This window comes from Acanthaster planci, linkage group LG08 (assembly GCF_054643075.1).
Source record: "Acanthaster planci isolate LZ-2023a linkage group LG08, COTS_SCS, whole genome shotgun sequence".
Classification (NCBI taxonomy): Eukaryota; Metazoa; Echinodermata; class Asteroidea; order Valvatida; family Acanthasteridae; genus Acanthaster; species Acanthaster planci.
Genome location: NC_141784.1, coordinates 21,341,165 through 21,362,854, shown reverse-complemented (window position 1 = coordinate 21,362,854; position 21,690 = coordinate 21,341,165). Strand labels below are relative to the sequence as shown.

General features: G+C 37.3%; 3 protein-coding genes across 4 annotated transcripts; 1 reads left to right on the top strand and 2 right to left on the bottom strand.

Moving 5' to 3' along the window:
* Nucleotides 1-518: 518 nt before the first annotated feature.
* LOC110975783 (26S proteasome complex subunit SEM1-like) lies at nt 519-3,681 on the top strand. Its single transcript, XM_022228564.2, has 3 exons — nt 519-674; nt 2,334-2,430; nt 2,656-3,681. The coding sequence occupies exons 1-3, from the start codon at nt 575-577 to the stop codon at nt 2,708-2,710; spliced, it is 252 nt and encodes an 83-aa protein (XP_022084256.1). The 5' UTR covers nt 519-574; the 3' UTR covers nt 2,711-3,681.
* Nucleotides 3,490-13,975, bottom strand: LOC110975760 (uncharacterized). Of its 2 annotated transcripts, none has more exons than XM_022228521.2 (15): nt 13,855-13,975; nt 12,888-13,048; nt 12,364-12,520; nt 11,283-11,585; nt 10,405-10,526; nt 9,875-9,997; nt 9,407-9,512; nt 8,593-8,753; nt 7,767-7,889; nt 7,487-7,564; nt 6,898-7,045; nt 6,494-6,603; nt 5,610-5,798; nt 5,277-5,367; nt 3,490-4,803 (listed from the first exon to the last, which is right to left on the bottom strand). In XM_022228521.2, the coding sequence occupies exons 2-15, from the start codon at nt 13,038-13,040 to the stop codon at nt 4,685-4,687; spliced, it is 1,983 nt and encodes a 660-aa protein (XP_022084213.2). In that variant the 5' UTR covers nt 13,041-13,048; nt 13,855-13,975; the 3' UTR covers nt 3,490-4,684. The 2 variants fall into 2 exon arrangements, with proteins under 2 accessions (XP_022084213.2, XP_022084221.2); XM_022228529.2 differs by lacking the exon at nt 13,855-13,975 and adding an exon at nt 13,173-13,269.
* Nucleotides 13,976-14,265: 290 nt separating this feature from the next.
* On the bottom strand, nt 14,266-21,530 carry cdk2 (cyclin dependent kinase 2). Its single transcript, XM_022228552.2, has 7 exons — nt 21,248-21,530; nt 19,501-19,578; nt 19,186-19,303; nt 18,792-18,962; nt 18,231-18,332; nt 17,821-18,024; nt 14,266-17,171 (listed from the first exon to the last, which is right to left on the bottom strand). Exons 1-7 carry the CDS (start codon nt 21,361-21,363, stop codon nt 17,064-17,066), a joined length of 897 nt encoding a protein of 298 aa, XP_022084244.2. The 5' UTR covers nt 21,364-21,530; the 3' UTR covers nt 14,266-17,063.
* Between the last annotated feature and the right edge of the window lie 160 nt (nt 21,531-21,690).

The following is a 21,690-nucleotide window of genomic DNA, read 5'->3' as shown; positions in this document are numbered from 1 at the left end:
TATGGAAACTTCGTCTCCAATAAAAAAGTGGACACGAAATAGTTTAGGTATTTAGAGAGAAAGAAGTAACGTGACGTATTAAACTGGTGATGCAAATACATGTACACTGTACAGGTACACGTACTGTACGTACAAGTACCTGTGTCGTATTATGTACATGTATTGCAAGAAAAGATCGTATAGCGCCGCCAAGAATCTTTGATTGCAAGTTCTAAGTTGTAGCACTGAAGAAAACTTGTATTGCAACCCAAAATGGTACGGTAGTGGCGCCCCCTTACCATGACCTGCTAAAAATAGTGTAAAGTATGAGAGCCCAGTCTTGCCAGTAAAATAAAAAAAATGTGAGAAACAAATTCATTTGTATGAATTACTAATTTGTTATTACAAATTAGTTATTTGTTATCACGAGTTAAAAATTCGTAATTTTGAATTATTTATTCATTAATATGGATTATAATTTCGAAATTACCAATTAGTAATTCGTGATGAAGAATTAGTATCCCACTGAAATGTTTGTTTAAGTGGCACTACTGGACTTTCGTACTAACTCGTGTGGACCACCAATATAATAAACATGGCCGACTCCAAAAAACAGGAGAAAAGAGCACCAGAGAAAAAAGTTGATCTTGGATTACTTGAGGAGGATGACGAATTCGAAGAATTTCCAGCAGAGGGTCAGTATAGACAACGTTGTCTTGAAAATACTACAGAAGATTTTTTTTATGTTTGTATCTGTTTGGGGCAGTCGGGGCCTTTCATCATGTTCATTTTCAACTTTCAATTGTCGTCGTTGGGGCGAGTTAGGGCTCACGTGCGATTCGTTAGGTAAAGATTAAAACTTTTCGCCCCTGTATTGAAGGCTTGGAAAGAGTTCCATGTACCGGTCATTACCGATCATGCCGGTCGTACTAGTCTGCGTCAACACACGTTAAAACTTAAGTAGCGTCAACAAACAGTGACAAAGCGTTAACATCTTGAGAATATCCTCTTGAGGTTTCAAAGTGGTTTTAATTTATATTCTTAACATGTTCCACTGACTGTGACCATGCCATGGTGCATGGACATGATGGACTGTGTAATTGTAAGAAAAATGGAATTTTATTCCAGATTCATTCCAGAAAACAAAAATTTTCCAATGTTTTCGTGATAAATGGGAACCACCATCATTCTTTTCTCTGCCGTCCACGCGAAAACAAGATGGCAGCTGGTTTGGCTGCACAAGCAGAATTATCATTTTAGATAAATGTAACATAGTGAATAGATGACATGTAGATCATACCCAGTTGTATATTGTACATATAATTTTTTTGCATAGAGATTCATGAATAACTCGACGCTTTGCTGACACTACTTGATGCTTTGTTGACGGTACTTCATGCTTGTTGACGCTAAATAGCATGACCCGATGATGATGCTTTATTTGGAAAGAGTTCCATATGCCTCTTGAGACTCCATCCTGACCCCGCATTGGATGCCACATCGCATAAACCCCTGGACTTGAGTTTGAGTCAGTCTTGAGACTGGTCGGAAAAAGTATTTTAGAAGTAAACGACTGTGTATTTTCCCTCCTATTCAGTGACCTTTTTTGGCATGTTTTTAAGTTTTGCTTTCTGATGGCTTATAGGTCACTATAGGGAATAAATACTGGTGGTCGTATGTGGAACTCTTTCCCTGTTTATAATGACATTTTTTATTTTCATTACGTATTCCCAGGGCAAAGCCTGGCATACATGGCATGTTTAGGTCGACATTTACACAATGGCTAGCTTATTGTTTATGTTAAGGAAGTTTAGGCAGGTCTGTGTATTCTGTCTGCTTTTTTGCACTGGTTGGGTGTATTGGAAACGGGAACTAGACCACTCTACAGCGAATGGATCTCAGACTCTCTGGGGGTATGAAGCTATCAAGAAAAAGAATCAAATATAGAAAGTAAACAGGTGATCTGATTGAGAAACTAAAGAAACTAAATGAGGGGGCAAAGGAACAAAACTCCTGCAGCGATTTGGCTCGATCTTAGCACATCACGATTGCAGACCAGCACACGTTCAGTGACCCTGAGTGTACGTGAACAATATAAGCATATCTGTACCAGATCACGATCAAACATACACTGCCTAATTTTCTGAAGAAACCTGTGGACCATCACAGACTATGTTCCTGAATTTTAAGTCTTCGATCAACTTCCTGATGCCCCCAAAAAGGAATTACGCTAGAATAACTTCATTTTGGGAGAAGCCAGAGAAAAAGAGTGAACTACGCGTAGTCTAGTGAGCAGATTGGGCGAGATAATCTGTCAAGGCGCGCTGACTTATTCTTGTGAATTTTTATGAAAGAATGGGGAAGCGAAGAGGAGGATCCTACTGACTCCAATGTTTGGGAGGACAACTGGGATGATGATGATGTGGAGGATGATTTCTCCAAGCAGCTGAGGTTAGTATCAATTGAGGGGGTGAGATTTCTGGAATATTGCTAGTGTGCCAAATATCTTTTTGCGATGTTTATGTTGGGTCCATGAAAAAAGCTTAATTTCAGCTGAATTTGCCACTTCCACAAGCAAACTGGTATTTTGGTTTTATTATGACAGGTTAGATCTAAATCAAAGTATGTGCAGCATTTTTTCAAACACTACAGATTTTTTTTCCCCCTTTTGTTCAGAGCGGAACTTGAAAAACAGGGGAGCAAAGACCAGCCAGAACCAATGAAGACGTAGCATGAAGCAGGAGGGGGGGTCAAGGGTCACATCTGAGGTCATTTCACCTTTGGAAAACCTAAACAAGGTTTAAACTGAGATCTATCAGCTACGGACTTGATCAGCTCAGTAATTGGGCATCAAATTATGGAAGAATGTACGTCATCATGTTGGCATCAGATTTTAAGTTTCACTGTGTAAAGCTGTAGGTTGTAGAGAGTGTTTTGAATTGACATTCAAAGACTTGCATATATTCTTTATAAAAGTTTCTTTTATTCTGTAATGAAATTTGCAAGGAACTACCCATTTCTACAGTAGTTCAAGGGCACTGCAGCACTATCACCTCACAAATACATGTTGCAAAGATACAGATACTCTTCTGATTAGTTGACTAAATTTTCTTGGAATGCTTATCTGGGGATACCTAGAGGCTCTGAATGACATAGCATTCTAACAAAAGGCCTTGTCAGTGAATTCAGTATCTGGTTTTGTCATTGACACATTCATGTTGCTTGTTGGTTATAGCCAGTTGATGCTTTGAATACCAAACTTCAAATGCAGTTCTTCAAAAAATGAAGAAGCAGACATTTGTAAGTTTTCCAAGGTGTTTAAGGAACCCATGTGCATTTTGTTTCATCTACCCTTACCTCTTTGTGAACCTCTATACGTTGCTTTCAAGAAAATTCTGAATTTTTACATGGTTTCAAAAGGGAGTTCCTTTTGTTTTGTGTATTAGTGGATTTCTTTTCTTTAAGTTTTTACAAGTACAGTAGAAATAAAAGCCACTGTAGAAGATCAGGATAAGTCTCCACAATTGATACATTTATCTAAACATAAGGAAACTTTGGGTGTAAACAAAAGTCCCATCACAAAATTACAATGAATGTTCTGTAAAACATTTTTTAACTTGGAAACACATTGTTCCCTTCGTGGATGTTAACTACAGTATATGAAAGAAGTTCAATTAAAATTGTAAGGATAAAATTGTTAAATATTTGTGGTTTTTATTTTAATAGTGTCTCTTTTGATGACTATAAAAATTTGGCTCTTTACATCCAATACCTACTCATGAATATTTTATTCATTTTCAGTGCAGATAAAAAGGAATAAAAAGTTTACATGACTTACTGAATGCATCTGTATAAATTGCCTGCAAAGCTTATAAATCCCTAAATACCTCAACACAAATTTACAGTACCTGTAAGATAAAAAAAATCCCAGTTAAACAAGATCACGTAGCAATACATTAAGTTTAGCACTTCATAATTGATAAATAAGTGAAACATGTTCCAGAGTAAATGCATCAGTGGTTTCTGCCCCATTTCAATTTTAACACTTAAACTTGTTTTATGTCAAATTCTCCCATACTAATTATATCTCTGCTCGTATTCCATGAGAATGTGTTGTATAGCATGATTTAATGTATTCTGGTTGAAACAGGTTATCATTATTCTTTCAATATAAGATACATGTATTTACACAGTAGAAAAAGTATATGTACACCTCTCCAAAGAGGTTTCAAAAAAGCTTTTGAGATTTTTATCTGAAAGATGCCATGTAGAGATGTTAAGCATTAAAAAAGAACCAAAACAACCCCATACTAATTCTACTTATTTTTACTCATTTCAAGACAGTGGATCATATAACACAATATAATTTGGTTGAAAACAATTATAGCTTCATATTTATTATATTCTTATTGCTTCATTCCTTTCAACGGCAGCAGAGTGATTTTTGAAATAGAAACAGTGGAGAGTAATATGTAGACAGAGAAAAAACACAATAGTTTGAAAAAAAGCAAAGACACAGAATAGGAGTTCTTGCAGACAACTTTGATTAAAAGGCACAGATTCAGTTATAAGAACCAACTGTGGACACCCTGATGGAAATTATCACAAACCTTTGTAGGCATCACTGGATAGAAAAAAATTGGACCTGGACACCGAAGGACTACCCTGAAGGTACACAAAGCCAATGGCCATAACAAGATGGAGTCTAAGACTGGACATTGTAAGGGATAGAAAGGTCCTTCTTCTTGAAGATGAACAGCAAGATGCCCACACCAAGCACAGTTCCAACTATCAACATTCCAATTCCAAACCCAACAAAAGCTCCTACAAGAGATATAGAACATTTTGGATTTATCCAAATATGAAAATGAATTAAGGTCATCAACATTTTATTTCTTTATCATGTGGTTCACCATGGTAAAAACATTACATTTCCCAAGTTTCCATTGCAAAGTAAAAGCAAGTGACTGAGCTCCAACAAACAGGAGAAATTCCCCCAGAGGTACACATTGATTCCTGTGAGACTATAGAAATGGTCATAGAGGTTTTAATTTACTGAGCCTGAAATGGTTTTAAGAATGTTTACAAGCTGAGTGAGCAGGGAATATAGTAACCTCAGCTCATTAAGACTTGGTGTCAAGTGTATTTTATAAAAATGATCTACTGTTACATGACAACTTTGGTTGCTCTCCAATTTTTAAAGAATTTTTGAATGGACGCAACACGTTAAATATATGATGATCACAGACTTTAGCAACAATATTCTTGACGGTAAACAAATACCAACCAAACCTTACCAGTGCTGAAGCCCTGAGAGCCACCTGGGTTGGGCTTGTTAGAACCAAATGTGTTTCGCAGCGAGTCAGGCTTGACAGTCAGTGTCTTCTCCTATTGAGGAAAAAAAGCAAAACGGAACGCTGTTCAAGACTGCCAAAGATGACACATTGATGAGTCTTTACATGACAGGTTTTTCCTCAAGTACAATTGTCTTCTATTCTGCTCATACATATATTCAAATGCATAAACTAACACTTGAACGGTATTGGAAGTTCCCATTTCACCCAATCATACTTTAGCTGCAGAACTTTACTGAACATCCAATCACATTATCAATTACAATCTTTCTTTACCGTGCCATTGTAGTGGAAGTTGATATAGAGGAACTTCTCCTCCAGAACAGTGTTGATTGTCATCTCCAAGGTAACTGTCGCATCAGTCAGTGATGGCTGTTTGATCATGTCCACGGCATTCCCCTTAACATCAGGAACTCCAAGTAGGGTGAAGAAAACAGTTGTTACTTTGTCGTTACTTTCTTCTGCCTATGTGTGCGGTCACAAAAAAACAAATGAGGGAAAACAAATTAAAACCTGACATTGAGTTAGGAGTTGTTTTCTAAAAGACTGAGCAATGTACAGCCTTCATGCAAAAACTATATATGATGCTCTGAGGCCATGAAGGACCAATCATATGGTTTGCCATGAGGCATTTTCTGCAAGATGAGCACAAACCAGTATTCTGTTGTAAGAGAAAGGCATCCGACTAGTGTTACTGTGGCAACGGTAGTCAAGCTTTCAGTCATTTATTTTGCTGCTTCTTTACGGAGGGTATAATTATTAATGCGCATAGCGTTGTAGGATGGGGAAATTTCCAGTGGGCAGTTGGCAGCCAGTTCATTGGCTTGAATGACTCTTTTTAACTGGTTTCCATTTCATTTCTGCACGTTATTTCAACACCTCTCTCTGTATTCTTATTTTCTATGTCCAGCACAAGTTCAAAATTTAGTTTCAAAACAAAACATCTGAACACTCAAAATGCAAATGTAGATTAAAACAACACTCCTTATTTAAATTAAAATCAGGAACAAGTTTGATAAATTCCACTCCATATAATTACTTAAACTGCAAGGTATGTAACATTAAACTAATACTAAAATTCAGTATAGAACTACTGACTGTCCTCAAGGAAAAAATACTAGTCTTGTCTCAAGGAGTTCACGTGTTGCTGTTGAACTTACAAGCACATTTGCAATTCTGGAGGGTGATATCCCCGCAGTTGTAGCAAGGCTATTTACAACCCCATGGTAAAACTCAAAGGTGTTGTTTGCTATGACCATGTTGTAGATACCTACAGGAGGAAGAGAATTGGAGTACATGTATTCCCCACTGCTCTATGCTCAGGCATGATTTGCGTGGAAATATTTCACGGATTTACAATTTGAAAACTTTTTAGAACTCCACTGATTGTAACATTCATGTGACATGTCAAGAAAAGAGAGAACTTTGTGAGAAATGCCAGGAAGTATTACCACCTTAATTTTACTAGGAAACAAATTAAATTTAAAACCTATAAACAAATGAGAAATCTGACTTGTTCGTGTTGAACATACGTATAATATCTGAGAAATGGAGAAGCATTCACCTGTCTCCAAAATGTCAAAGGCAAGTTCCTTGCCATTGTTGCTGTCAAAGCACGGAGACAAATCAAAGTGAGAGGGGTCCACATTAGCTGCGTCATAGTGGAAATAGTTAACAATGAAGCTCCCATTCCTCATTGTTCCATTCTTCATCTTCAAACAAAAATAAGAATAAAACAGGACCTTGCTCAAGTCTGATTTCCTTATGAATGTTAAACTTTTGCATGAAACAGGTTTTGCTGAGTTGTAAAACAGCAGCCATGCAGCTGTGAGCACTGAACCTGAGCAGCTCCAAGCTCGCATAAATGAAATTAAAAATTCAAAACACTTAAGAAGTAATCATAGCTGGATGGATAGTTTTAAAAGAACAGAAGAAGAAGCTGTTTACTAGCTGAGCAGAAACGGAGTTGAAATGAGTCAGAATGCCAAACTTGACAAAACATTTTTCCAGCTGTGAAATTCATTGTCTCTATACCTTCCTGTTCTCCAGTAAATACCTATGCATGTGAGCGTGCAACAAGATTTTGGATAGGATGCTGTTGAGATTGTCATACCTAGAACCCTTAGGTAATACATGTAGATATAATACTATACCTTCAGATTCCATTCGACCTTTGACATGGTAGGCATATATGTTGACATGTTCAATCCTCCTTGAGTGTTCCAAGAATCCTGTTGGCACAAAGAAGACACCCAGAAGATTTCTTTCATCGATCTTAATTTGATCTCAATTTGAAGATATTCACAGCATCACTTGTAAGACTAACTGTAAGCATGCAAGAAGAGTTCTCTTTAAGTTGTAAGTTGACCGTATTTGCATCTTTTTTGTACAAAAAAATGTGATAACAAAACTGCATGGCATTTTCTTTCTTACCGTAGTAAAAAAAAATTCCCAAGTGCTGTTTGTTTGAAATGATGAATTGTTTCCGATCCAAGTGGGTTTCCAATCTGTCCTTTTCGCAATCCAGGATTCGGCCTGCATATCACGCAGCTCAGACTAAGGCAAGGAAAGAATTGAAAGACTCACAAGAACTTTCTCTAAAAAGTCTGTGATCACTGGCGGTGGAAGCTGGGGGAGGGGACTGGCCCCCCACTTTAACGACTGGGGGGCCAGTCCCCCCCCACTTTTTGCAGTCCTATATCTGGATAGGGCTAAAGGGATTGAGCCCTAAATGGCTGATGCCTGATGGTCTAACAACTGCACCCCTCCCCCATCTCAAAATCGTTCCACCGCCGGTGTCTCAGTCAGATACCAAGCGTCAGTGGAGCAAAGTGTGCATCAATGGAGAAAGACACTAATTTTTAGAGAGTGTACATATCACTACCACTAGCAAGTCGAATGTCCTCAAACTGCAACAAAGGCATGCCACACATCATATTCTCCCATGGTCATCCTCATCTCAGTTGTGGAGGCTAGCTCAGATCCCAGCATAGCTGGACTACATAGGTTAGTGTCTACCCCCCTCTAGAGGCTGATCCTGTGATCCCTGGATCTTGTATACAGTGACTGCAGTGTAAACACGCCATGCAGTTTAATTCTACAATACTCGGCAAAAATCCCTTCTCCCTGAAATGAAGATTGGCTTTACCCCCTGAGGCTATTCTATCAGTTTTTAACTCAGTTTTTGCCCTTTGTACTGAGTGCTATTATGTCCTAAACACAAGTAAAGAGTGACTGGAATTTGGTCTTGGCCCCTCACCACTCCTTGGTATTGCCAGTCTTCTACTTCAAAGTTAAAGAAACTGGCGACACTCTTAATCTGGACATGCACATTGTCAGGGGACTCAGCATCTGGTGAATACAATGATATAGGGGTGATGTTGCAATGACCAGTGTCCATGTTGACTCGGTATGTCAATCCTGGAAGAACAAAAGGAAAACAAAGGGACTGCTTTAGCTTTTTTAATTAGAAAATAATATTCTGTGGAATCTTCACAACAACCAAATCACAATTTAATAAATAAATGAATAAAATAAATGAACTTTTTGTCACACCTTAGAGGGTTAACACAACTGGCTGTGACAAGTGTATAAAATATGTAACTTTGCCAACATCTTTATCACTATTTACTCTCTCATATTTCAATACGACACCCAGATTAGGCATGGGCAGTTCCACATCTGCAAATCACAATATTTCAGTTTTCTGTCTTCATCTGAGCACTTTGAATTTTTTCAGAGCATGAACTTAAAGTCAAGATTTACAAAAAGCAAATGGTCGATTAGATCTGTTTAGATATGCTTCACCATTTCAACAGATGGCCCAAAGTTTACAACACCCACAGATCCAAGATATTATATCTTGCTTTGTTTACATGTGCACTTTCCTATGTGAGCTCAATTGACTGGGTCCAATCTCTTTGCCATAGGAAGGCACACATCAACAAAGCAGGGCATCATGGGTCTATTGGTACATTTCTCCATATCTACTGAAAATTATTGCGACACTTTCATTTTAGTTTTCTAAGTATTTGGGACATATTCCCGCTCGGTGAAATTAACAATTACAACACCTGTATTGAAATCATCCAGAGAACGGTAGGGTGTACGCATGCTGGTACCATTATTTCTTAAACTGTAATAATACACAGCCATCCTGCCTTTGTAGTCATACACTTCCTACAAGACAACAAGTGGAGGAAAAGGTAGTTGAACACCAACAACTTGTTCATAGCTGGTTATATAAAGTTTTTTGTTAATTTCTTATTAAATTGAAAACTAAATGTCAAAGAACAAATCTGAATAAATAGTGTTGGTGATGGAACATTGTTACCCAGGGCAAATAAAATATGCTAAGAATACAACAATGAATTTTTCTGATTTGCTGAGTTAAGTCTTTCAAGCATTTAAAGTTCAATGAAAGGCAGAGGTTCATTTCAAACAACAACAATTATTGCAATACATAGTTACTGTTCAGAGATTGATATCATTGAATCAAAAAGGGGGAAGTGTAATGCCATAAATTCCAAATTAAAACTTACTGACACATAGAAAACTCGCTTTAGAGGGGGTATCACAACCTCAAGACTTTGGAAGAAGTGGTCTGGGAGCTTTGGTAATGGCTTCAGACTTTTACGGCCTGGACACACTACCCCAAGCGGAGGCTAATTGCAAGAAAGATGCAGATCAAGTGTGAATCAGAGGTTAATGATCAGAACACACACAGGGAAAGGTTTTCAACTTGTAACCGCCAAACTACTTTAACTGGAGCCAGGGTTATGTATTCAGAAGTATCCATTTTAACTTATGACACTGCTTTAAAATTCGAAACATTTTTGGTTGTTCTTGGAATGCTGTTTCCCATTCAAAAAGGTAAAAAAGTCCCACTGTTGACTAGTCAATGGTTTCAAATCACACATTTTCAATACACAATTTATGAACTGCGCGTAGGAAGCCTCTTTCATAGAACACTGGCAAAGTAATTCCAATGGATAATACTGAATATAAACAGACTGAAGAATAGTGAAGGAATGTTTTCTTCATTTCCAACAACCAATGTTCCTGAACTTACTTCAAATGTTCGATCAGCAAACTTGGGATGAAACTGCACATCAAAGAACTCATACACATGACTGTAAGAGTGTGTGCCATTTACAGGAACAAGATGTCCATTGATGAACTTTTTGTTCGAAGCTGAAATTCAAGGGGGAAATGTGTAAATTCTAGAGGGAAATTCCTCTGTTTTGTTCTTTCCTTAAAGTAAACAAACAATTTAAACAAACCACCATAATGGATTTGTTTCTGCCAATTCTACACTACCAATGTAAAACAATTTATGTACAAATTTCCATTTTGTGAAAATGACATCAAAAACATCAAGTGAATGAATCTTTAGTTTAGGGAGAGGGTTTAAGTGAACGAAGAAAACTAAATAGGTACCAATACAGAAAATACTTCGGTTCCCCAAATATTGTTTCTGCTTGAATGCAGGAAAAAATACTATCAGCAGGAAATAAAGGTTTTGAAAGTGTCATAGGAATACAGTACAGATAAATTTACACAGAGAACAACCTCTCACAATGACTACATTCCGACTGACAACAATTAAATAAATCAGCTTCATTTGCATGGCCATCTAGTGTTCTGGAATCTCTAATCAACATATGACATCAGAGGCAATATTCTGAAAAATTTGGCAAATAAAAATAGTATAAACTTGTGAGCTTCGGAAGCACTGATTTTCAAACTTTTTCTGATCTTTGAACGTGTGAAAATATGAAATTTTAGAATAAAATATACATTTTTTCACTAAGAGTATTAAAAATAAATAACCAAGTTATGTAAGCATCCAAATTCCCATGTTTTGAAATATTAATTATTCAGATCTCAGCTACGCTATGATTTATGGCAAGACATTAGTTACATTTCATACTAATATTCCTTGATTACCTGTTCCATTCAAGGCCAATCGTAGCGGTACCTGGGTGTCACCATTTGCAGTCTTGTAGCCAGGTACTGTGAAGTAGTAATCCAGGAGGGATGTTGCATTGGTTTCCTCAAAATACCAACAACTTTGCCAATGATCGGCAGGTATGCCTCGCACGTACGTGGTGCCCATGTAAGTCTCATTGTATGAGGCACCAAACCTGAAGATATCTGCGGCACTAGCAATATGGGCTGTGCCGTTCTGCAGCGTAAAGCCAAAGATGTTGAAACCTTTTGCTGTCACATTTCCAACGGTGCAACTATCACCTGCAGATGGAATAAATTTCAAACATACGTTAAAACTCGAACACCAAATTGTATTATTGTAAAGTGAACTGAGTTAAAGAAGGAAAAGCTGTTTTCAATTTGTTTTCCAAACTTACTGATTGAGCAAATGTCCTGATTGGTTCCTAAAATCTAGCAGATGTCATGAATCGATCAGCATCAATATTCTACTAACAGTAACAGATCTCACAATAGTCAATCGCATACCTGACCAGCATACTAACTTGATAACAAACTTTAGATTGACTATTTTCTTTTCCAGAGTTTCCTGGTTTTCTGTATGAGGTAAAGGAGTTATTTCAGATTTGTTGGTCGCCACTAATTTTCAATCATTTCTTGTGTTATGTTTGTAATATGTATAGGTGTACTACCCTATTTATCAGTACATGTATCAGTTAATACCCAATTTTCTAATACGAGACCTTTGTGCTCTTTATTTTCTGTGGGAAAAAGAGGAAATTTAAATGGAAAATTTTATCTCGTGTTTTATTCTAATCACAAATTTATGTAATCTGTACATTTATGGACATCTTTGTATATTTTATAAGATTTATTGATGTAACCACTACACAATTCAACCTTTGGGTTGAAAGCAAGCGAGAACGCCAATAATGATTTTAATAACAGAATAATATTAATAACCAGGGTACAATTTATATATTACATATCAAGTGATATAAATATATTAGAATACTATTTCACTATAGAAGCCTATATTAATCATTATAATATTATTACAAAATATAAAAAGTGGACCTACCAGAATAAACCCTGATAATTTCTCTGGTAGCGTAGTTGATAAATGTCTGTGAGATATTCCCATTGTAGATATTATTGACAGCACCACGATTATTAATATAATCGTAGTATTCCACTACCTCAACTGTGTTATTCCAGCCAAGAATGTTGGCTTCGACCTGTGTGTTAACAAGAATTTGGCCACAAGTTCAATAGCTTCAAAAAGACAATACAGTCTTAGATTTATTTCATGCAAAAATATAACTCTTGACTAAAATCCATCATATCAAATAAAAATTCAAGACATCAGAAAAGATGTTGCTTTCAAGATTGGGCACGCGAGAAAATAGTTAGTTTCCTCCTTGAGGGAAATGTTCACTCGGAACATGGAACAAACACTAAGACAAAGAAGAAAAAACACACAAGACTGCATAAACAAACAACTTCTTGCATTCATGCAAATGTTTCTAATTGCCCTTGAAAAATATCCTAAATACAACAATTTCCACTGAACGGGAACATTCCTCCCCTTCATTTCATACAAACCCTTAGCATAAACTGCTCAGGAAGAGAGGGGAGGGATGGTCCATCTCCCTCGGAAGTGTGGGGGGTGCAGACATTGGGGTCTGGTTGTGCATGTACATCTCCTGCTATCAAGCAGAAAACACTCAGGAAAACAAGCAGCATTGAAGGTGCCATTGCATTCACTGAAAACAACGTCAGAGAAAAACATAATAGGCCTAAGCAAGATATCTAAAAATAAATTGCATAAACACACCTACATCTGAGCATATTTTATCCTTTAAGGTGAAAGGATTTTTGTACTATTACCAATCTGTTCCCATTATGATGAGTCCAAGCACTAGGTCTATATCTTTACATGTACATGCTTTATGCTCAAAAGTAGGCCAATATCGGGTGCTGAAATGAAAGAGCCCACAAAAAATGGTTTACGCAACAGGAGATTTCAAGGTTAAATGAGCATTCACAATTAAATCAGCATACGGCAATACCCATTCGCCAATTGTGGCGACTGATCAATGTGTTCCTACCTAGCTCTATGGATGAAACAAGGCAAACAATAGTCATGAAAGAGTATACCACAGTCAACGCCAACAAAATCTGTATCAAGCATTGGTGCTCATGGCGCACGTAGCTCCCAATATTACATATATGTATGACGTGAATAATTTTGCCATTGGTAGCTTATTTTGGGGGATTTTTACACCCTGCAATCTTTCCAGCAATAATCAGAGCATTGGATTTGTGTATACTGCCTACATCATCCCATCACTTCCATTCAGCACATCGTTGATGCATGCCTCTATGGCCATGCCTCCATGGCCATACCTCCATGATCCCAGTGATGGATTCGATGCAAAGCTATGCAAAAGGAAAGGGTAGCTTAGCTACGCCTTATGACATTGTTCCCAGAAAGTACAGACCAACAAAACTCTGGAAGTGGGACACATTTTGAAGACAACACTTCTCATCGTGAATTCGGTCAACTTACCTCGCAACTGCGTAACTGGGTTCCAAAGATGCCGATTCTCCGGGACTGACCTACATGTACACTGAAGAGCGGTCTATCAACAAGCCAGTCACGAGTTTTGCGCGTACCGGTCTTTTTTATTCCACCTGCTCTGAATAACAATGGGATTTGTTGCGCTATCTTCGGTCCCAGACATAACCGGGTGCGTAGTGAAAGTTACATAATACCTTCTCATAGAGCAAGAAAACACTCGTTCGTTATATTTACAACATGCGAGTATACTTCGTAATGACCTAATCCATGCCTAAACCAGATAGAATAGGAATGAAAACTGAAGGATCGTTGGGGAATAATCCAAAACAAATAACTTGGTACAAATAAGGCTGAAAAATAGGGAAAAACACGAGTCCAAACAACACAGTAACGAAAACATTTCCATTTGTATAAATAATAATTTATTCCAATTGAGAGAACAAATTATTAACCTCAGTTACAAATTGCAGTGTGAGACAAAGTATATACAACATAGTAAAGAAAAATTCAAAAAGGCACTTTTACAAAATATAAACCATGTTCTACTTTCAAAATGCTTTACACAGCACAACAATGGTAAGTTGAAACACTAAACACTCATAGGTAAAAAATACACAAAATTAACACTTTGGACGTAGACAGTGCAATTCTAAAAGTATCCAAATTCTTTAACATAAAAATGCCTTCAAAGGTTTCTAAAAATTTGTTTTACACATACAAATTTCTCAGTAAAACAGGTTACATCTCCAAAAGAAACAGTGATGTATATTTTAGGTAGCATAAAACAGAGGGAATGAAACAACATGCTAATTAGCTAAAAATATTTTTGCCAATTTTATTACTGTCAATGTTGATTTTGTAAATTTAGTTACATTAAGCAAAACTCTGATAAATGGATAAATCTGTCCTTACAGTGAAGTTACGGCAATGAAAGAAAAAATCTATTTGAAATCTCTCTTATTGTTTAAGCTGAAAAAAATTGACTTCATATTTTTCAGTACTTTCAAAAGGTTTTTTTGTGTAAATGTTCATCATTAAAAAGACACATTACTATAAAAAAAGCAATTTCAACATCCTTTGAATGGTTTCATTGTGTTTACAAATAATTATAACATTAAATGTTTCATATCTTAGTTTTGGGTAAAAATTTCTTGCCACGCTGCCTGCTACATACATAAGTACATGTAGTCATACCATGCTTTGTTTAAATACATATTCGTATCAAGTGAAAAAAAAATTATGAAAATTTGAAAAAAGAAATGTCCTCGTGGCTGCAACAAATATCTTCATTTTCTGTCCTTTTCTTTTCTCCTTTTTTCTATCTCATTTTCCTTCAAATAAAACAGCAAGAAATAGGGGGAAAGGGAAATTTTAGCATAATCTAGAGTGTGAAGAGACTGCAAAATGTAGCAACATTTCAGCTCCTATGAAACTTTGGGGTAAAAGTAGTAAGAAAATTCAGATGGTCTTTTTCTGATATGAGACAAAACATACTAGAAGCAACCAAATCCCTAATAATAATGACCAAATATGCCTGCTACACAACAGTCCATCATCTGATGCTGACTCTCATGCAGGCTTTTGGGGTAAAAACAGCAACAACAAAACTTTCTGGTGCAAATGATAAAATAAATTCATCTAGCTTGCAAAACTCACAAACAATACTTGTCATAACAAGGGACACTGTGTTGCTGTGTTTATACTGATGAACTTCATATGCATCAGATTGGCAAATTATAAGGCCATGTAAAATTTGTTTGTAGGCTCAAATCCCTCAGAAGGGAAAATTTAATATTATATAAATCTGACATCTGATATATGGTACCAAACTCAAAGGAGAGCACAACAAGCATGAAAGCTACTAAACTTTTAAGTACCAGTCAGCTACTCCGCCTAGAGTTTGTGTCCGGAATTTGGAAAGGGTATAAATGAACCTCCAAGTTAGCTAACCAGGTTTACAGTATGCTACAAGAACAATAAAGTTCAGATAAGAGAAGACTGAATGACCGTTTGCCGTCATTTACAACACTTGGCACAATATACTAAGCTAATATGGGAGATGTCATCATTGTAAGTTGGAAGCCATAACAGCTATAGTGCACTTTGGGCATGCATCATCACATCAAAAGCTATTTTTGAGTTGTGCACACAAAACATTTCACTATTTGCACGAAGTCAATGTGACTGTGGTGTCTGCAGATTTGGAAAGGAAGTCCTCTGGAAAATACATCTTGGGGAGGAAAAAATACACCTTAACAAATATAAATGATAGCAAAAAGTTGGGGCTGGTGTGAAATTAGGGGCAGAGGGGTGGTGTGAACCTATAAATTGATTTTAAATGGCCTAAATACATACCAAGCAGTGAAAAAAGGCAACAAAATACACAAACAAAGAGCTGATTTAAACAGAAATATGCATTGCAAAAAACATTTTGTATTCCATCCGGGGCCACAAAATTCTGCCCTTACTGGAAGCAACTCAATTTATCTAAATTATGCAAAAAAGAATGAAAGTATGTCTTCATCCGTAAGGCGAGGTAGTCATTTGTATGACTTGACTCATGAGTTTCATTACAACAGTGAGACAGTAGACAAGACACAGTGCTAACAATGAACAGCATATCAAACACCAGAGAAAGTTTAGGCAGCAACCTGCCTCCTGGGCCCAATTTCACGGCGCTGCTTAGCACACAATGTCACGTTAACAGAGGCTCCACGTATTTCATGGAGACAGTAAGCTGTAAGCACAGCCAAAGGCATGCTAACCTTGGGGGAAAATTTGCTTGAACTTAGTGACATAACAATAGAAATCTCTATGCGCGTGCAACCTTTAGCACAACCATGCCAAGCACTGCCATGAAACGGTGCTTAAGGTTAGCAAATGTTTCTACTAAAATTAGCACGACTTTTTAGCTGAAGTGTTAAGCAGTGCCGTTAAATTGGGCCCCGATAAAATACGTCATATCCACTGTTTTCATGCTTGGCAAGGCAGCATCAGTAATGTGCACAGCTTGATATTGCATCTCCACATGTCCATTCATCTCATGAAGGTTACTCATCTGCAATGGATCTTTCCATTCCATGTGCTTGGAGTGTAAAACCACACAGCCATGGATATGCCATCTCCAGGATCTGAAAGCCTGATGAACCATCATCCGTGATAGCACAACAGGGTTGGAAGTATAAGACACTCAATCCTCATGAATCCATATGCGGCGGCTTTATCAGCTGTACATCACTGAAGAAAGGATGGCTCAAGGCTGCCTTTGCCGATATTCTATTGTCAGGATTGTAGCACAGCATTTTCTGTTGGATTGAAATGAACAGGCAATGTCAATAGCCATGCAGAATAACATCAGATATTATGCCCATTCAAGACACTACACACAAAATATGATCATGGACGAGAAATTAAACAAGGCCTTTTTACTTTAATGTTTTAACCTCAATGGATTTGACCTCCCAGGAGAAAATGTGAATATTGTTTACTGAAAGACACTTCAATGCCACTTTTTGTGTGCCCGTACGTTTCCTCTCTGATACAAAGGCTGTGAGACTGTGCTCATTCAACTGAAAACTGTTCGTATTGATTCTATGCAATTTACATGAGAGCTACAAAGAGTACACAAGGATGCCATTTGTCATGGAGGCCAGCACCTCTCTGTCCAAAACTTTAATGACCTCTTCTTAACTTCTTTTTCAATCCCTAAGCATGCCAACAGACTCTCAGTTTGTTTGTGCAATGTTGTGACAGAACGTATGTGATGACTGTTTTAACAAAATTGTCATCATTATGAAATATCAGGCTGTGAAATCAAAACAAATTATGCGATAAAACCATCCAGAAAAATTGCAAAGAATTGTTAACATCAACACAGCAGCAGTAAATACAACATTCACTTCATAAGCAACACCTTGACTACAACTTTTTGGAAGTCTTGCAAACCACACACACCTGCAATAGATCTGTGCCTTCGCTGTTAAGACTGGGAACAACTTTAATCAAGTCTTGTTTTCTCCACTTGGGAAATGTCGACTTGTAGTCTGGAAGTTTGGTGACACCAGGCCACATTGTTTCTTCTGGTGTGCCAAGAGTACGAAAGATGCGGAAGAGTTGGTCAATCTCTGAATCACCAGGGAACAATGCTCTTCTCGTGATCTGTGAAAAAATAAAATTAATGAAATATTATAAAGACGGCAGGAAGTGGATAAGAATATGATAGGCATATTTGACAATAATTCTTCAAAAAGCAGAGGGAAAGGTTTTGTTTTTCTCAACATTAACTTCTCATCTTTGGTACTTTCACAGGCAATACCATTTGCAATTATCAAGGTAAAATGTACGAAGACATTGTCAAGGCATACCATTTCAACAAATATGCAGCCTATGCTCCAAACATCAACTGCTGGAAGATAAAACCTACAGCCTAAAAGAATCTCTGGTGCTCTATACCACAACGTGACAACCTGCAAAATAAAAAGCAAAAGAAATCATAGAGGACATAAGACTTCAGAAAATCAAATGAAAACTATTTGGTCAAGTTTTCTATGAGGAAGTGATAAACACAGCATCTCTTGAAACTCCTCACCTATTTCATAGTTTCTGAGGTACTAGATAAGACTTGAAGCTATGCATGGTGGCAGTACTAAATTAGGTTGCAACGTGTAAAAGAAAATCTCTCTTTTTGTGAGAGTAGGGTTCTAAGAAGAGCCGATGGTGAACACTCGACATTCCAAACAGTATGCTCTGTTCATCTTTAGGAGGGTGAAGTACTTTTTTTACCCAGAGGAAATTCAGATCATGGTCGTTTAGTCTTGCACCTCTTCTTCTTATTAATTCAGAAGTAAAAATGCTTAATATATCCTAAATCTACTCCAGTGTGGGTAACAGACTACTATCTTGAGAGTCTGAGTAGCTGCACCTACCTCATGTGTGTATGTCCTAAGTGGTACCCCAAATGCTCTAGCGAGGCCAAAGTCAGCCAATTTGATGTTACCGTGCTTGTCAATGAGAAGATTCTGAGGTTTTAGATCCCTGTGGATCACTCTGTGTGAATGACAATAAGCTACTCCCTTCAGAAGCTGGTGGAGATAACTCTGCAAATCAAACACATTGGGAATCGGGAAAAGATTTTATCGAAAAGTTTAAGAATTAATTCATAAATTTATGTTGTGATACCGATCAATCTGTAAAAAGAAAGAAAAATTCCAAGGAACACTTTCATTAACATTTTGTCTAGCAATTGTTTTGAAGGACATGAATCCATGATCCTTGAATTTGATGAAATGAATACTGATGAAAGAGAAAGTGGTCTTGTACCTTTATGAGCGGCATGGGTAAGCCTAATGTTGAGCTGTCCATGAACTTCTTTAGGTCTTGATCAAGAAACTCAAACACAAGGTATAGTTTCCTGTCGTTGTGAACTACGTCCTGTAGTCTTAAGGAAAAAAGAGTAAGAAACTGTGTCACTTGTCTACATATTGCTGCTTCCTAACTTAAATTTAACATACGAAGACATTAGTTCTTTATAAACGTTAATGGAAATATGCACTGAAAAGGAGAATTCAAAGAATGAAATATGAAAAATAATTAAATATGCGCAACCTACTCGTAGTGATCGCAATAAATTATTACCTGACAACATTTGTATGATCAAGTTCTTTCAAGAGTGCAATTTCCCGAATAGCTGTACTTGGAACTCCCTCAGATTCCCTGCATTCATGCAATGCAAAATCAAACCACAATTTAATAGATGAAATGTACATAAATGCAATCTTAAGTGTCCGTAGAAAAATTCTTGCCCGTACAGACACTTTAAATTCATCCCACAGGAAAGTAATCTCTTGCAGTGATGTGACATGGCCACGTATTTGCAACCGGTGTACTTTGACTTATGGTAGACTACAGTTCAATGACCCCCGACCTAATGCTAATGTCAGCTCTAAGAAGTAAGATTAAGGCATGGCCCGTATTTCAAGTGATTTTTGCAAAGAGTTCCATTTACGGACAACTCTTGATGCCCCTGTGCACAAACCTACGAGTCTTGTCTGAATAAGTGTTTTGTAATTAAATGCTTCAGAATTTTCTCACTAAATTTCACTTTTTAGGACATGTTATCACTTTCTGACGGCTGTTGTAACATTTTAAGGGAAAATTAATGTCGTTTATACATGGAACGCTTTCCTGATGTTTACTGCTGTTGTAGGCCCTATGTACACAGAACAATTAATATCTGAAAAAAATGGTAATATGAAGATCAATAATTCACAGACATTTAATGTAGTCCCTGGAAAAATGCACCCTATACATGTAGTACAGTGCAGTTTGCATGCTGGTAGAAATTAAGCTGACAAAATGCTGCTGATGACAGCTGCTACAAATTGAAAGTTATTGGACCAACCCCAGAACTGTGTGGTTTGTCATCCACCGTTGTGGACGCTGAATGACACAGCTCAGTTCTCACAAGGTTATTTAATTGAACACGGAAAGAGTTCTATGTGCATGAACATCACTTGACATTCCTGTGCACAAACCCTATGAGAATGAGCTGAAAAATGTTCAATTTCTATGTAGGCCTAAATACTTTGATATTTTTCCTGCTAAGTTCGATTCATTATGGACATGTTATCATATTAAGATGCCAGAAAAATCAGTGATATCCCAATATGGTCTCTTTCCATTGTGCTATTTATTATTATTATTATTGATTCATTAACTCATGTGTAATGGCTTCTGGCCAAATTGAACATGATTTCCAATAAAATATTTAAAAATTAATTGCCTATGATGACATCTCAAAGTTGAGGCTGCGTACAGAACTCCAACTTTCCCAGTGACTTGGACTGAGTTCTGTAACTATGTTGAGGCGTAACATTTCATCTACGGTAGAACAAACTTAGAACCTTTTTTTAACATCTTAAGAAGTTTGGCGCAGGATCATGATATTATTATAGTTGGGACAGATGCTATAGTATAGTTCATTACGTTAGTTTGGGCGTAACATTGTGAAGGCCTAAAATACCAATCATTGAAACCCCAACCCGAGCCCCATGCCAAGGGCCACAGTCATGTATGCATGTATGATGTAATGCCTGCATGGCCTAGCGGGCCTATGCGAAAAAAAGTGCTTGTTCTAGCTGCCCCATGAAAAGAACCAATTGAAGACCACAATGGAAATAGGCCTTAGCTATTTCTAGCTTATTTGTGCTATCCTCGACAATGCCCTGGGTTTATATGTAGGCTAGTTCCGTTTATTTTGTTTGAGTTGATTCAAATGTTCGTGCGTGTTCATTTGTAATCTGTACGGGTGTTGTCAAATAAAAAAAATTAAAAAAAAACAGAAATAGGCCTAGGCTTATGCATTGCAATAAAACAGACTCACGTATCTAGTCTAATTTTCTTCAGCGCAACCATTTTCCCTGATTCTCGGTCTCTCGCTTTGTAAACCACTCCATACGTTCCTTCCCCGATCTTCTCAATCTTCTGAAAATTATCCATATTAACACGTGGCCAACTTTGCGACTTCAGGGGAACTATGGCTCGGTGGAGGTTTCATTTTCTGTGACCATGATGACCCTTTGTCAGTTTGTTCAACTTTGCTACGTGTATATGTTCGTATGTGTGGGCATTTTGTTTACAATCTCTACCGGTCAGCTGGCATTTTTGCCAACTTTCGCGGGAGTTTAATCACATGCCCTGTGTTCACTAACGTGATTGGTGGTTTGGTTTTGCCGCCGATGTCGTTTGGCAGAATGCGATTGGTCAGTAGTTTCACGTTAAAATAATTTTTGAGGATACACAATTTTCACGAATTTCCATTCAGGT

Bases quoted from the DNA above. Each gene is read 5' to 3' on its own strand.
- LOC110975783 (XM_022228564.2), top strand. From the start codon at position 575: ATGGCCGACTCCAAAAAACAGGAGAAAAGAGCACCAGAGAAAAAAGTT. The intron at 675-2,333 runs GTCAGTATAGAC...TTTTTATGAAAG, and splicing joins CGAAGAATTTCCAGCAGAGG to AATGGGGAAGCGAAGAGGAG. The intron at 2,431-2,655 runs GTTAGTATCAAT...CCTTTTGTTCAG, and splicing joins GATTTCTCCAAGCAGCTGAG to AGCGGAACTTGAAAAACAGG.
- LOC110975760 (XM_022228521.2), bottom strand. From the start codon at position 13,040: ATGGCACCTTCAATGCTGCTTGTTTTCCTGAGTGTTTTCTGCTTGATA. The intron at 12,521-12,887 runs GTTTGTATGAAA...GTTAACACACAG, and splicing joins CTGAGCAGTTTATGCTAAGG to GTCGAAGCCAACATTCTTGG. The intron at 7,890-8,592 runs GTGAGGGGCCAA...TCCTTGCCTTAG, and splicing joins ACTGGCAATACCAAGGAGTG to TCTGAGCTGCGTGATATGCA.
- cdk2 (XM_022228552.2), bottom strand. From the start codon at position 21,363: ATGGATAATTTTCAGAAGATTGAGAAGATCGGGGAAGGAACGTATGGA. The intron at 19,304-19,500 runs GTAATAATTTAT...TTTTTCCTTAAG, and splicing joins GATCATACAAATGTTGTCAG to ACTACAGGACGTAGTTCACA. The intron at 18,025-18,230 runs GTATGCCTTGAC...ATTTTTTCACAG, and splicing joins GCTGCATATTTGTTGAAATG to ATCACGAGAAGAGCATTGTT.